This window comes from Quercus robur, chromosome 7 (genome assembly GCF_932294415.1).
Source record: "Quercus robur chromosome 7, dhQueRobu3.1, whole genome shotgun sequence".
Taxonomy (NCBI): Eukaryota; Viridiplantae; Streptophyta; class Magnoliopsida; order Fagales; family Fagaceae; genus Quercus; species Quercus robur.
In genome coordinates, this window is record NC_065540.1 from 14550158 (window position 1) to 14566506 (window position 16349).

General features: G+C 35.1%; 2 protein-coding genes across 5 annotated transcripts; one reads left to right on the forward strand and one right to left on the reverse strand.

Annotated features, from left to right (window-relative positions):
- The first annotated feature begins 2782 nt into the window (after positions 1 to 2782).
- LOC126692404 (protein trichome birefringence-like 3) lies at positions 2783 to 5942 on the forward strand. The gene is made up of 6 exons (XM_050388002.1): positions 2783 to 3064; positions 3248 to 3485; positions 4080 to 4251; positions 4403 to 4602; positions 4724 to 4882; positions 5420 to 5942. Exons 1-6 carry the CDS (start codon positions 2872 to 2874, stop codon positions 5751 to 5753), a joined length of 1296 nt encoding a protein of 431 aa, XP_050243959.1. The 5' UTR covers positions 2783 to 2871; the 3' UTR covers positions 5754 to 5942.
- A 7006-nt stretch (positions 5943 to 12948) lies between these two features.
- LOC126692406 (uncharacterized) lies at positions 12949 to 16129 on the reverse strand. Of its 4 annotated transcripts, none has more exons than XR_007645016.1 (3): positions 15951 to 16115; positions 14845 to 15073; positions 12949 to 13263 (listed from the first exon to the last, which is right to left on the reverse strand). XR_007645016.1 is itself a non-coding variant. In XM_050388003.1 (3 exons), exons 1-3 carry the CDS (start codon positions 16094 to 16096, stop codon positions 13245 to 13247), a joined length of 366 nt encoding a protein of 121 aa, XP_050243960.1. In that variant the 5' UTR covers positions 16097 to 16129; the 3' UTR covers positions 12949 to 13244. The 4 variants fall into 4 exon arrangements, 1 of the variants encoding a protein (XP_050243960.1); XR_007645017.1 differs by having other exon boundaries at positions 14873 to 15073; positions 15943 to 16107; XR_007645015.1 differs by having other exon boundaries at positions 15943 to 16106.
- Positions 16130 to 16349: the final 220 nt, after the last annotated feature.

A 16349-nucleotide genomic window follows, 5' to 3' on the forward strand; every position in this document is an offset into this window, starting at 1 on the left:
AAGAATACAAGGCAGCAAAAACATGTTTTAGTGAGTTGGCTAACTGATATGAGATTAAAAGTAAAAGAAGGGACACAAAGAACCCCATAGAGAGTGAGTTGATCTGAGACATGGACTGTGCCTATGTGAGTAACTAGAGCTCTCTCTCCATTTGGTAAGTAAACGTGAGTGTTAATGGTAGAAGTAATGGAGGTTAAGCAGGCTACTGAATGAACCATATGATCTGAGGCACCAGTATCAATGATCCATTCATTGGTTTTATGAGCATGCCTATCAACTATATGTGCAGAAAAAATGGAATGGGAAAAGTTTGGAGGCAACCAGAAGGGATTACCTGAAAAGTTTGCAAGATAAGGCATGGAAGAACTGGGCCCTGTAGCAGCATTAGCACCATTCAATGGAGACTGAACTGAAGCAGCTTGGTGTTGAGAGGCCTGAGAGCCATTTGTCTGAGAAGAAAGGTAAGAAAGTAACTGCTCACATTGGCTCTGAGTGATAGGACACTGAGGTGCATTGAATTGAGATTGGGCTGCCCTAAATTGAGGCTGTGGCATGGTCAATTGTGGTGCATAATGCATCTGATCAGGTTGGTTATGAAAATTGGACATAGACTGAGAAACAGCATTCCCAAAACCACCATTATTGCAAAAGAAATTTCCAAATGATCCAATTCCACTGCTGGAAACCTGATTAGCCAATGCCTTCCCTTTGTGCTTATATCCTGGAGGATACCCGTGCAATTTGTAGCACTTGTCTGCTACATGACCAACAAGTCCACAGTGAGTGCACACAGGCCTTTCCTTCTTTGCATTGCCATTCTTTCCCCCTTGATTACCCTGAGGTACACCCTGATTCCAGCCTTGATGAACTTGATTCCATCCTTGATGACCTTGATACCCCTTTGAATTAGGGTTATTAGCATATAAAGCTGTTGGTTCAATGACCAAATCAGCTTGACCAACTTGCCTGCGCTTTTCTTCTTGCAAAATTAAGGAATATGCTTTGTTCAAAGCAGGTAATGGCTCAGTAATTAAAATATGACTAGTAACAGTGGAGTAACTGTCATTGAGTCCCATAAGGAATCGAAAAACTTGATCCTTTTGCTGAGCACACAATTGATTTCTTTGAGAACCACAAGTGCAAATACAAGTGCAGGCAGAAAAAGACTGAAAATGCACAAGTTCATCCCATAAAATCTTGAACTTAGTGAAATAGGAACTCACCGATAAGGAACCTTGTGAAAGTTTCGAAATTTCTTTCTGAATTTCAAAGAATCTTGGAACATTTGGCTGAGAAAATCTGTCACGCATGTCAATCCATAATTCCCTTGCAGTGTGAATATACATAACACTGGTAGCTAGATCCTTGCTCAAGGAATTCACCATCCATGAAAGGATCGTAGTGTTTGCTCTGTGCCATGCATTATACAGAGGATGGGAGAGATCAGGTGTAGAGATTGAACCATCAAGAAAGCCAAATTTGTTCCTACCACTGAGAGATAGAAATATAGCCCTCGACCAACTGAGATAATTTTCTGGACCGATCAACGGTTGAGAAACCAGAACAACATCAGATGGTGGAATGAAATAAGGGCTCGAAGGATTGGTATTCGCATCATCCATTGAAGGAGCTTGATTGGATGATCTACGATTCTCAGTACCAGAAGCGTTTGGAAGAGTTTCAGAATCTGAAGCAGCGTTAGAGACGGAAGCCATTGATGAACTATCGAAGCTCTGATACCATATTAAGAAAAGCTTCTGGAAACTATTTGAGAGAGAAAATATATTCTGGAATTGATTAAAATGAGAAAATGGAATTAAATTGTTTTACACTGATGCTCTGCTTATATACACGGGTTAACAGAGCTAAGAGAGGGAAAACCAATAATCTAACCAACTCTTAACAGACTAACAGACTAACTAACTCTTAATAATACAGCTGTACACTCCTTAACACTCTCACGTGTTTGCTGTCTCACGTGCCATCACTTAAGCTGAGTGATGTCGTTTTTCCTTTTATCTTTCCTTTCTTCTTTTCCTTGTGCAGTCTGTCGTTTAGATCATTAACACAGCTGCTGTGTCGTTCTTCTTTCTTTGTCTTCATGTCTTCTTTCTCAATCACATATTCAACAAATTTGATATGCATGTTAAGAACATAAAAAAACATATAATTCAATGGTTAAATTTTCAAAATATGTAATAATGTTAATTTTTTTACTAGGAATTGTGGTTTGTAGCCAATCTTTATCCATTACCAAATCAATTGTGCAAAAAAATTATGAAAAATTTTGGGTGTTTCTCATATTCCATGTACCTTACCGGCAGGCTCCTCATTAGTCAGTGATAACTGATAAGCCCCCGGGCATTATTTGACAGTGACCCTGAATCTTTTAAGGACAAGAGTCAATATCTACTATTATGGAAAAAAAAATAAGGTAGAAATTTTTTTACTATTGCTAAAAATGATATGTGAATAGAACTATATAGAAGTCATAAGAGAGAGAGATAGCTTCCTCTGAGCTCTAACAGTACTCTTTGCAGCGACTGGTTACTATTCCCACCTAATATTGATTCTAAAGGGTCAATACCATGGCCATGGCACAGTAGTTGGAACATCTTTTAAGATTCCACTATGGGCGAAGAAAAAAAGAGCTCAAGATGTTAGCCTTTCAACTTATTCGCTCTAACCTCCATTATACTTTGAAATAGGTTAAATACCCAACCATATATACATGGCTTTAGCTTTACTCTTACTCAAAACCCTATAAAATATGTTACTCATAAACGTCTCTCAAAGTCTTCATCATTCTGTTGCACAAGTTGATAAGCTTTATTTTAACATTAATCTTTCTTCACCAATCACCCTCCTCCAATGAGCATAGCACCTTCTAGTTCAGGCACAATGAAACCCCCTAGAGGAAGGCCACTTCTTCCCATTATTATTGCCATTGTCTGTGCTTTTGCCATCTTAGTTCTCCTCTACACAGAAACAATTACTTTTCTTTCTCCCACATCCATTTTCAAGATCAAATCCTGTTCCAGAAAAAACACTGCCATAAAATCCAGTTAAGTCCACAACTGGTTTTCTATTTACTGATAGTTTCCTGTTGAATTCAATAGAATGACAGAAAAGAATACAAGTGACACATTGATCCGTATTAGTCTTTTAGACTTGATTGTTGCCAATACTTTCCTGTTAAAGATTATATCATTGATTATTCTAATGTTGTCGTGTTATATTCCTACAGAAGATAAAACTGCAGAGAATAATGTGGATGAGTCCCTTGTAGATGATAGATTTCAGTTCGACCCTGAAGAGTGCAATGTTGCTAATGGAAAGTGGGTGTTTAACCGTTCAATTAAACCCTTCTACTCAGATATAAGTTGCCCATATCTGGATAGGCAAGTTTCTTGTGTCAAGAATGGAAGGCTGGATTCTGATTATCGGCACTGGGAATGGCAGCCAGAAGATTGTACTTTGCCTAGGTTGATAAGTACAACAGTTTAATATTCTGTTATACAATGCATGTTTCTGATTGGCTATTATTTTTTTAAAACAGTTTTTGTTTTGTAAAACAAAAAATAGAAAATGCATGGTTTTGTAAATGAGACTTGCTTTGGTGTTTTATTGTTTTTATCGGTTTCTAACAACTTTAACTCATGCATTATAGTTTTCAACTTTTTTACAAATTAAAACACCAAAAAGATCTTTACATTGATTTGTTTTCTCTGAAATTTTGAAAAATGAAAAGAATTGTTTTCTCATTAAGTTTAAAACCCATAATTCATGTACATTAAAGTTTTAGAAGACAACAAAAATATGTTTTCACTTTTCTTTTCTTTTCTTTTTTTTCTTTTTTTTTGAAAACTTTGAGCAGGAACTGAATTGTTTTCTAATTAAGTGCACCATATTCTGATTTATGTGCATTCTCACATTCACATACTAATGCATGGAATTCTATGTCTTCTATCTTTTTCTTACCGAGTTTTTAATGATAAGAACTGGACAATGTCATTGAACCACAAGACTCTTGACCAAAATTCTCTTTTTACTGCTATCATTGATGTCTTAAAACGTAGATTCAATCAAGAACTTGCTCTTAAGAAACTGCGAGACAAGAGGCTACTGTTTGTAGGAGATTCACTACAACGAGGCCAATGGCAATCCTTAGTCTGTATGGTCGAATCCATCATACCTGAGGACAAGAAGTCCATGAAACCGGGCCGTTCTCATTCAGTCTTCAAAGCCAAGGTATAGACAATTGATTTTTGTAGCAGGAAAAAGCAAAAGCTAAAAAAGGCATCTATGAACAACCTTTATATATAGGTGTTTCTAATTCGAGCAAATTATGATGTGCTAAAGCAAAATAAAAGCTAACCTTCTTTCCACCAATATTTTTCAGGAATATAATGCTACTATTGAATTCTATTGGGCCCCATTTCTTGTGGAGTCCAATTCCGATGAACGTATTATAGGAGATCCAAAGCAGAGAATACTAAAAGTGGATTCTGTTTCCAAACATGCAAAACACTGGTTAGGAGTGGATATCCTTGTGTTCAATACTTATGTTTGGTGGATGAGTGGTCTTAGAATTAAATCACTGTGAGTTTTGGAACTTATTTTATTGATTGAACAAATTTTGAGTTATTATGCATCATTCTTTTCCTTGAATTATTCAAAATAATGAGTGGCTTTCGTGTTAAAAATGTCCAATTGAATGCAGATGGGGATCATTTTCAAATGGGGAGGAAGGGTATGAAGAGTTGGATGCACCAGTTGCTTACAGAATTGGTTTGAAGACCTGGGCCAATTGGGTTGACTCCACTGTTAATCCCAACAAGACTCGTGTCTTCTTCACTACCATGTCCCCAACTCACACAAGGTCTACCTCTCTCTCTCTCTCTCTAGAATTTGAAACTTCTGAATCTCTGATGTCTGTTCTATAATAATTACTTTTTAATATTAGACTAAGACACCAATTGCTCTTTTAGTGTAGGTAAAATTTAAATCTATATCACTTATTCAACGACAGTAAGATTTTTTACTTTTTAAACTAATTAAAATCCACTTTTCTTTCTCATTTAAGATTGGCGGTAGCATAATTAAAACAAGTTTTTCGATGGCTACTTCAAATCTTAGGAACTAAAGAAACCAGAACTTCTTGTTCAATGTCAAATTGGACATCTTATACCAATCCAAGCCCTCTGGATCACTTGCATCTCTCATCTACATCTACCACTGCATTTTTCTGAACAAATTTCAACTTTAAGAATGTACATTCAATTTCAATTCTCACATGGAATTTACACGATTGAGAGTCAAAAACAATTTCTATATAATGATCAAATTAACACAAGCATATATCATACTTTCTTCTTATAATGTGATTGTACTCACAATTCAAATCTCGTCTCTTCAGAAGCGAAGACTGGAACCGCAAGGGTGGACTTAAATGTTTCAACGAGACAAAGCCAGTCATGAAAAAGAAACATTGGGGAACCGGTTCCGACAAGCGGATAATGAGTGTGGTAAACAGTGTGGTGGGAAAAATGAAAGTCCCAGTTACATTCCTCAACGTAACACAAATTTCTGAGTACAGAATCGATGCTCACTCATCAATTTACACAGAGACTGGAGGTAGATTGTTAAATAAAGAAGAGAGAGCTGACCCAATGCACCATGCAGATTGCATTCATTGGTGTTTGCCTGGAGTCCCAGACACATGGAATCAAATATTTTTGGCACATTTGTAGCAGCATGGATTCAAAAAAATGGACAAAGATCCATGTGGTTTATGTCGCAAAACAAGGCATCAATTCTAGCTTTGCCTTCTTCTTGATGTCCTGATTGTTTGGTTTCATCCTTACATTTGAATTGTATAGCAAAGCATTTTCAGTGTGAACCATTTTATTTTGGTATTATAAAAAATTTCCATTCGTTCATTCACCAAAACATACAGCTCCTGTGGCCATAAGGCATGATTGTCTTACCTATAAATTGTGCGGTGAATGTTTAGGAACATGGAAACTTCTCAAAAAAGAAAATGATTAGCAACATGGTATATTGGTATATATGGATTTTCATAGTGGTGATAGGAATAGTTGAAGGGGGGCTCCATGCCAATTATAGAATCTAAATTATTTCAATGTGCTCTTGCGCTGCAAACTAGGTTTAAGTGTCCGCTTGATATAACTTATTTCTCAGCTTTTTGAAAATTGTTTCTTCGAAAAACTGTATATTTAGAAAACAAGAGATTTAGAAAAACTATACTTAAAAAAAAGGTATGGTTTCAATACAGGATGCCAGATGGACACAAAGCAACATGCATAGTATAGTTAAATTTGAATATATGATGATAAATCTTGAAATTTTAAGAAAGTCTAGCTTCCAATCATATAATTATTAATTAGTACACCTCAATTATAGACTAACATTTATAGGTGATAGAAAAGGGATTATTCTATGAGAGTCCGGATACACTCAAATGGAACTTATTGTTTCATACTTTTTACTTTTTTATATGAAATAATTTGCACAATGTCCATACTTACACACCAAATATCCACATTTTTATACACAATATATGAAAAAATATTGAAAACATGATGTGAAAGAATGTGAATACCGTTGGATATAAAACAATCAATAAAAAAATATTAGTGGAGATAAATCAAGTGACATCATAGCTATTCTGTGATATCTTAAACGAAGTTGACATGAAAATTGAAAACATTTTATCCAAGTAGCTCACAAAATCTATGCAGGTATAGTATGCTTTATCCAATAACAAAAATAATACTTTCAGTCAACTATACATGCCAAAATTTTGAAAGTGCAACCCAAACTGTCTTATCAATTAGGATTTTTTCTTATGAAAAAAAATTAGAATTTTTTCTGAAATCACATGCTTAAATACATGCTTGAGAAAATATTTCAGGAAAAAAAACAACAAATAAAAAATCACATGAAGGTGCTTGTAATAAATTTTTAGTTATTTCAAGAAAATGACCTAGTTATGGAGAAGTTATTTTATAATTAAAAAAAGTAAATTATATCTTAAACTATCTACTTGGCCAATTGTTCTTATAATTTCAAAATTTTCAAATCAAAGCCTGCAATTTAAGATTTACAAATTAAACCTTATAATTTAATTAATTTAAAAATCAAGCTTTGGACTTTAAAATTATATCCATTTAAATCCCAAAATTTTTGGATCTAATTTTTAAGTTTGACTGAGGATTAAAGTCAATATGATATTAAAAATCTAAGATTTAATTTGAAACTCTTTTTGAGAAGTTTTAATATGTACTAATAATTTTAAATCTGTTTTAGTTTGAAATTTTTTTTATATGAAATCACCCCTATACATTTTAAAATGTACTTAATTCATAAAAAATAAAAAATAAAAAAAATTGATAGAATATTTCTTTAAACCAGCTTGAAAGAAAGTTTGTCCAACTCACGATATGACAATTCAAAGAAATATTCACTCATATTTTAGTCATATAACCTATGTAGGGACACGATTCTCAAACGGCCCAACAACGACGTTGGGCTCGCACGTGAAGGATCCCTCACAATAAGATTTGTAGAGAGTGGGCTTGAAAGAAAGTTTGTCCAACTCACGATATGACAATTCAAAGAAATATTCACTCATATTTTAGTCATATGACCTATGTAGGGACACGATTCTCAAACGGCCCAACAACGACGTTGGGCTCGCACGTGAAGGATCCCTCACAATAAGATTTGTAGAGAGTGGGCTTAAAAGGCTAGCGTTTGGTCACAGGGCGTTGGTCCAAACCGGACTTTAGGGAAACTCAGATAAGAAAAGGCTTCAGCCTGGATATCCAAGCCCTACAGCTTTGTAACTTGAGGGATTGGACCCCTCGGATCATGTCCGAGGAGCACTAATTTCTTTCTCCGGTTACCCGACGGTGGGTTTTTCGTGGTGGTGTGCATATATTGTCCGGGCATTCTCATGCCTGGAGTTTTTCCCAGGAAGTGAGATGGGATCCCCCTCTTTCTGATTAGTTTATCTTCTCCTTTATACTAGCCTACGTTCGCTGTCCCTCGTCCACGTGTAGGGTAAACTTTTTTTTAGGACTGCTATTTGTCCCGTCAGTCTAATCCCAGAATTGTTGGGGATGGTTTGATAAAGCCTAAGAATCTGGTTCTGTTAGGTACAGAGTCTTATCAATGAAGGGTATTAAGGACAACTTCCCTGAGATATTTTTTGATTTTTAAAGTTTGCTCGTATACCCCTTTCATCAATGAGACTTTGGGTCTGCCGAGGACTAAGCTGTCCTCGACCATATCTCCGGTCCTTTTAGTGCTTCTTATTTTTGAGCTTGGGCCTGTGGACTCCCCATGAGCAAGCGGGCCGGTCGGGCCCATAATTTATTAGGCCCCACAACCTACTTAATAAATAATAATATAATTTATTTATTACTCGTAAATGGTTTTATCTCTTATGAACAAGAACAACCACATAATAAAAATTGTCAAAAACATTTTTTTTATTTTTTTAGAGGCAAGTTTTATCAGAATATGGGCCAAGAGATTGGGCCCATGGGCCTTAGGCCACCCTAGCCCATTCAATCTCAAAGAAATGTCGCCTATATAAACGACCCTCACAAATAATGCCTTACGCCGCAATACTAGTTCCTGGCTTGTTCGAGAAGATAGAAAAGATTTTTCTCTCTTTCTTCTCCTTGCCAATACTTCTCAGGTGAAAAATCGATCGAACTCTCTTACACTTTCATTTCTCAGTTTCCAAACAATTCTTTAAATTCCCTAGGGTTTCTTTCTAATCCACTGTTTTAGCTTTTCAATTTCTTCGATCTATTTCGATTCTGGACTTCCATTTATAGGGTTTAGTATTTCTAGGGTTTGGTACTTGAAATTTTTCGATCTCTATTACTTGTTTGGTACTGACTGTGTGTGTTTTTTATTTAGCTTACTGAAAAATACGATTCGATCATGGCTGGTGGAAATATATTTGGTAGAGCTATGTCTTACGTTCTCAATGAGCTTGTTGTTGACAAACTTGCCAACAGGTACATTGTCGTTTATTTCATAGAGCTTGTCGTTTATTATATATATGTGTGTGTGAATCTAAGCTTCTTTCACTGGCCACCGGGAGTAAACTGTTACCGATTGGCTTGTTCCCTTGAAGCTAAAGAAATTCAAAGTATCTGATTTGGATTGATCTGCGGCGCACGAAATTTGAGAAATTTTTTTCTTGATGATTGTGATTATGATGTTATTTGGTTTATCATTATTATTTGATTCTTCATTTCAACCAATTAATATTGAGATTTGAGTTTCGGTGAACTTTTGATTTATTTGATTCTGAGTAGATTATGATCTTAATGGCAGTATTAAGATGTAAATGACACTTGGAGACATAATTTAGAATAATGGCTAAGTGATAAAATTCACTATTTCCTAATAGCTTAAGCAAATAATGGGAGAATGATTAAATTCATAGAGCTTGTCACGTGTGTGTGTGTGATAGAAGCTTCTTTCTCTGGCCACCGGGACTAAACTGTTACCGGTTGGCTCGTTCATTTGAAGCAAAAGAAGCTCAAATTATCCGATCTTGTTTGATCCACGGTGTGCAAAATTAATGGGCACTGCAAGCTTAGGAAGTTTGAAAAATTTTGCTTTGATAATCATGATTTTGAAATTTATATTTGATTCTTCATTTCAACCAATCTTTGTCATTTTAGTGGAAGATTGAATGTTGATATTCCTGTTTCCATGAATTTTTAATTTATATGCTTCTGTGTAGATTTTGATATTTTGACTTTAGAAGATTGCTAAGCAAATGGCAATGTTAGGGTGTAAATGACACTGACACGTGGGTTAAATGATTAAATTCACAATTTCCTAATATCTTAATCTAATAATGGTTTAAGTTCTCTCCTTAAGCTTCTAGGACAAGTTATGGTATCAGAGCACGTGGTCATGAGTTCGACCTTCAACTTTTTAAGGTGGAGTTGGGTCATGTTTCACTGGACATGTGAATTATGTCTCTTAAGTAGAAATCTTGTGATGTTAGAAAATGTCTATTAAAGTAATGGCTCTTTAAGGATGTCACTGATACACAGGTGTCAATGATATACAAGAACAAGAATCCCACTTCACTTGATATATGTTATTTAGTTGTCCCCACCCCCAATCATCTAATTTTTCTCCTCTGTATCTGCTGCCAAGGATGACCCTATCGTAGGCTTGTACTGATTGCATAGATGACTGCAACAATTAAACAACTAAGGGCTGAGGCTTTTTATTTTATTTTTCATACGGTGGTTGTTATTATTGATATTCTTTGTTTGATTGGATGAAGCATAATGCATTTGCATATCTGTTAACTAATGACTGTTGGAACCCTGAATGTTGGAATTTTATTTTTAAAGCTTTCTCATAGGCTATTTGGGACTAGTCTGTTCCTCACTGATTTGCATTATTACATGTGAAGCACTGCTACATGGGAAGTTTGAGTACTGTTGTGTTGATCATTTGTTTCTTTCTTCCTTTTTTTTATTTTAATTCTTTGATTCTCCATTTCCCCAAATTCACAATGTTGCTGGAAGATTAAATATTGAGATATATATTTCTCCTCCATATCTGCTGCCTATGATGACCCTATCGTAGGCTTGTACTGATTGCTTAGATGACTGCAACTATTAAAAAACTAAGGGCTGAGGCTTTTTGCTTTTATTTTTCAATGATTGTTTAATTGGGTGCTTGCATTCTAGCTTAACTGGTGATTCCTTATGTTTTTAATATAATTTTTTTTTTGGTTTTTTAGTCACGCATTCCAGAGGTTTGCTGTGAGAACATCAAAGAATATCGATGAAATGATAAAGAAGGGTATGTTTCCTGTTTTTCCAATAATTGTAGTTTCCATTAGTCTGCACTTCTGAGCATTATTTAATCACTGGGTGATGGTTTGTTCATGCAGCTGCTTCGAAGCAGCGAGATGTCACCGAGCAGGTGAAGGAATTCTCTAAGAATTTTGAGGTTGGATTTGATGCTCTCATTTGATTTGAAATATTATTCAGTTGTTTTGGATTCTATATCTAATAACATTACCTGTGCATTGTTTTGCAGTCATTCAAAAATCAGTAATGTGCAGTGATGGAGTTGGTATTGTGCCCATATATGTATATGATTGCCCTAGATTCTTGTTCCTTCTTTGAGAGTGACGAAAATGAGCTAGTTATTTTAGGATGTTGGCATGTAAGATTGTCTCAAGGAAAATCTTTTGTACCTAAAATAAATTTGCCATTTTAAAGGTAGCTATTTTTGTCTTGATTAAAAAGTTACCTAAAAAGTAGCTAGTATTGCTCCACAGAATCATTTCTTCTCTGGGGAATGTGTTTCCTGAAAATGGACGTGGAGCTAAACGTCCACTCCATCTCTTAAGTATGGACATTGATATGTCAAGTAAATCCTTTTTACTCAAGGCTTTATGTTGAAATAAATTTCTGATTCTGCTAGTTGCTTTTTTTTTTTTCTGAGAGTTGTGGGTGTCTGAAGTTGCCATTAAGAAAAGAGAGCTAGATTTTGCTCAACCATTTGTACGCCACTGTAACAAATTGGGAACACATTAACACTCCTTTTGAACGGTATGATGTATTTGTATTTCTAAGAAGAATTCTCATTCGGTTAATACATGTTTGAGGTGCTCCGCCAAAATCGTCTAGAGGTAATCAGGTGGTGGAATCATCATAGCCTGTAAAGGCGTAGATACTAGATGCTCCTTCGGAGTTCAACGTTACGGTGGTTCTATATTTATGAAAAAACTACGAATTTCATAACAAAAATCTTGTTTGCACAAGCACGATAATACCATGGAAATTTGCATTTATTTTTCCCTTCTATCTGAATGTGAAAATTACATTCTTTTAAATTTTGATAAGTAAAGAAAGATCAAACCTAATTTTCTAGAACAAAGAAAAATGTTTTGCTACTCTATCCTATGATAATCGACGAAGTGGTGAAAGTTAAGCCAATCATCTAGAGTTGCTAACAAAGTAATAAAAACTTGTTTTCCATATTGATTAAGTACACATTGACCAATTGAGTTCAAGTTTAATAGTTTATATGGTTATGCAACTCCATCCAATTATTCTTAACTTTCCTTTGAATTTCTTAGGCAATGATAAAAATACATACATTGTCAACAAAACTTAGGGCAGTAAATGACTTTTATCATCACCAATTGTCTCGGAAAGTTAACAGGCGGCTAAAATATAATAAAATCATTGTTTCTTAAATTTCATTATCAGAGCATGGTACGACTCTTTTTCATAGTAATATTAGTAAAATCCTTCTATTGTATGTGCGCAACCTTTCTACATCTGAGACCAAGAAACAGAAGCACAACTGTCCCATTCTCATTTTTATGACTCCTGCCTCTTTGTTCTTGCTTTTCCTATGTTCTATAACAATGATAAAATGTCATATTAAACCAGGCAGGGTACACGGGGTTATTGGACACCATGTTACCACTCATAAAATCGCGTCTTCAATTGAAAACAGGTGCAGTATTTGATCTTTAGGCTTCCAGATTCGATTTTTTGTTCTGTGCTAGGGCACATTGGGGCGCAAAGTTATACTGTGATGGTGGCTCCACTATGACGCGAAATTTACTATACAATATTAAAACATTTCAAAGTTAGCCCATGAACTTGCTCATTATGCCAAATGTAGTGGAGCAAATCAGGTGTGGAAGGGTTGTACCCCCCACCACCCGCGGCGATGATCCACCATCTAGAATGTACCTAGTCTGGGGTATAACTTAGCTCCCTTTGTTGTTTTCCAATTTCAGTATCAATGAAGTTTTTCTCATCAAAAAAAAAAAAAAAAAACAGTTAGCCACTCTACAATCTACCCTGTAACTTAAGTTCATGTAACGACACAAACAATCAAAGCTATTCTAAATTTGAGCATTCATACATTCCATGATATTAAAACAGAACAATCTTGTCTTGATTAGAAATCAATTAATTGTGGGAAAGCCACACACACGCACAAAAAAAAAAAAAAAAAAAAAAAAAAAAAAAAAAAAAAAATGAAGAAGAAGAGAACTACTCCTCAAAGTTCTTCAAACAAAAACAACATGCATTCATCTCTCCAAATACACATGAGATTCAACAATTATTAGGTCAAGAGAATTATTTAGATAACACCTTTTCCCAAAGGTATTGCATATTTGCAAGCATGCATGCCTAAGCGATCAATATGCCCCTGTAAGAAGAGAAGATTCGCAATTAGTCAAAAGTGAAGTGTACTTACAAACTTGAACAACAACAAAAAACAGGGACGGCTGTTCGCCAAAACCAATCAAGAACCCTTTCATTGTAGAGATTATGAAAAGGCAAAGTACGCCCAAAATACAAATTTCATAAATAAAACAAACTGGCAAAAAGATAAGGAAAATGAAAAATGTTTTCTGTGTTGAAATAACCCTAAATCCTAATCAAAATACTTAACTCCAAAGACTCCCATAAGATTAAAGCAGATTTAATGGAACTCCAGGACATATCATTTGCCAATTTAATCTCATAAACCATGTAGTAAACAAGAACCTAACGCTGAAACAAGCTGATTCTGCTGCTATTTCTAACGCCTTAATTCCATGTTTTCTCCAGTACAGAACATGGTTACTATAAATGAATCTAGGAATTGGCGAAGGAAGGGTCATACTTTAGAGATAGATTGATGGCAATGAGTCTCTCCTAAAAGGGATGGATATATGAAGGATAAAAGGCTTGTTTTTAAAGAATTAGAAGTCTTTCTTGCATACAAGTAGTCTCACAGTTGGATTCAGAGCCAAGCAATATATATATAACGAAAAGTTACTGACAATCCTCAACTGATTGGCTACTTTCCGCAGAATCTCTACTGTCATCCCCATGTTTATTCATCAGAGGAGAGTGCCATCTAATTCATTCATACAAAAACCTCAATGTTTAGAAAGGTTCCAAACAACATCATGTTTGATAGTACATGAGATGCTACAAGGTAAGTGATTTTTTTTTAGTAACCAGACACTTTCCTCTGCGTTATGTTATATGTAGAGGAAGTAAATCAACCACTCACACAGACACTGAGAGAAAGAGAGCACATTCCATATACATCAAAGGCTTTGAAACCAATTATATACAATGACAGTGTTGAATTTAATCCATGTGGTCTATACTTGAAGTCAAACCAAAAAATACAAATTACCCTACCATCGTCCATTTGAGCTGCCCTAAACACAGGCAATTTTTTTTTTTTTTTTTGCCCTCAACAACTTTATTGAACCATACGTTGAGCATAACCCTCAAGCTGAGACAGACTGTAGGATCACAAATCACCTCAAATAATCATTAACAAGCCCCAAGCTTTTCTATATATCTTACTTGTGGCCCAAATTTAGTGAAGATAAGGAATCTATCAGTACCTCATCCTACAGTAGCCCAAACTCACCATTTTCAAAATTAAATGAAACCTTTTTGTATATTTTGCACCTTAGGTGGGGAAAGCAGGCTTATAAGGTGGGAACAGAATATCTCAAGCACAAACTTTGTGTAACTAAAAATCAAGAAATTGAGCCATGTACAATTTGTGAATAGGAGCATATTATTTAAAAATTAAATTCCATTCTCACATGTCATCCAAGACAGTCATTACCATTTACCACACACAAACGCAACCTCAAATAACAAGTCTTGGAAATTAGCAGTTTAGCACATACAATACAACTATTCACAAAAACCCTAACCCTATAAATCTATTAAAAATAAGAAAAAAGATTAAGAGAGGAAGAAGGAAATGACTGACTGAGATCTATTTCGACGACTTCTCATACTTGGTGGGGTTGTAGTAGGATGCGTAACCAGGAGGAGAGTAAATGACAGCAGCCGCCATGGCTCCCGGAAGAACCACGTACTTGGCCAACACTGCCAGCTTTGCCACCAGTGGCTCACCCCTCATAAACACCATTGTTGGATTGCTTACTCGAAGTATTCGATGATTGATCTCACCTTCTCTGCTATTGTATTGCTTGCTCCTGTAATAATATTAGTCCAATGAAATACATGTTATAACCAATAAAGAACAGCCTAATTTTTTCTTACCTGAATCAAAGAAAAGGTACCCAAAAGGAAGTAGCCGGAAAAATGTGGGTATTACAGACAGGTTATTATTAGAATAAACCACAAACAACTCAAACAACAACCTCCAATTGAAAGTTCAAAAAACTAAAAAACATATACATGGTACACTACAGAGCAAGGTTCCGTTTGGTTAGGTGATTTGGGAGATTAAAAGAGCATTTTTAATACCCAAAACTCTGTTTTGCAAACACAAATCCTTGTAGCTATTTTACAAACACTCATTTTAAACCCAAAACACAGTTTTCTAACAGTTTATACAAACGCACTCAAAATTTAAAGGTGGGTCTTAAACAATTAAGACATATCCATATACAGTAAATACTTAGATTTATAGATGGGTCTTTACTCTTTACTCTTAAAAATCAGGTTTTTTAGGCATAGCAAAAACTATATAATAGATTATAGATCAGAACCTTACATGAAGATAAAGCTGGAAAGAAAAAAAAAAAAAAAAAAAAAAAGTTCTTGTCCATAAATAAGGAGCCTAGCCTAGCTAGCTATGTGGTTATATCAGGTGTGGGTTATGACTAAAGAAACGATTTTTTTTTACTCAGAAATGTCATTGGATGAACGATAGCATAAAAACCCAAAAGCCAAAACTAAAGTAAACTCAACCCAGAAAATGATTCTCAGAAAGAAACATAATAGAGTCAGATTAAGCATAATTCACACTGAAACAGAAAACTCCATTCGTGAACTCAGGATCAAATCAAGCTATCACACAACAGTCAAATATGAGAGAGAGATAACGGTTCAAACTGACCCAGAGACCTAAAGTGGGCCGTTCGGAGACTGGTGGCTGTGGACTTTATGGGGAGGTCCGGCTGGAAGGTAGGGGCTATGGGTTGCTCGTGAGAGATTGAAATGTGGAGAGGGGATCCTGTGGGGAAATGTCTTGAAGTGTTTCGGGGATGCATTACTCCACGTGTTATAATTTAGTGAAACATCATTCCATTTTTTTCCACCAAAAAAAAAAAAAACATTTAAATTAAACCTCAACATTTTTTTTGTTTCAATAAATAATTCTATTAATTCCACGCCAAAGTGTTTTTTTTTTTTAATCCATGATATAACTTTTTCCTTATAATTTATGTCTCAAATTTAAACAGCAAAGAAGTTCAAGATTTTTAAAGTTAAATTGAGATTCAATTGGCCTTATAAAATCATAAT

Coding starts and splice junctions, on each gene's coding strand:
- LOC126692404 (XM_050388002.1), top strand. CDS start 2,872: ATGAGCATAGCACCTTCTAGTTCAGGCACAATGAAACCCCCTAGAGGA. Junction 3,486..4,079: donor GAAGATTGTACTTTGCCTAG/GTTGATAAGTAC, acceptor CTTAAAACGTAG/ATTCAATCAAGAACTTGCTC. Junction 4,252..4,402: donor ATTCAGTCTTCAAAGCCAAG/GTATAGACAATT, acceptor AATATTTTTCAG/GAATATAATGCTACTATTGA.
- LOC126692406 (XM_050388003.1), bottom strand. CDS start 16,096: ATGCATCCCCGAAACACTTCAAGACATTTCCCCACAGGATCCCCTCTC. Junction 15,074..15,950: donor CTCCGAACGGCCCACTTTAG/GTCTCTGGGTCA, acceptor ATATTATTACAG/GAGCAAGCAATACAATAGCA.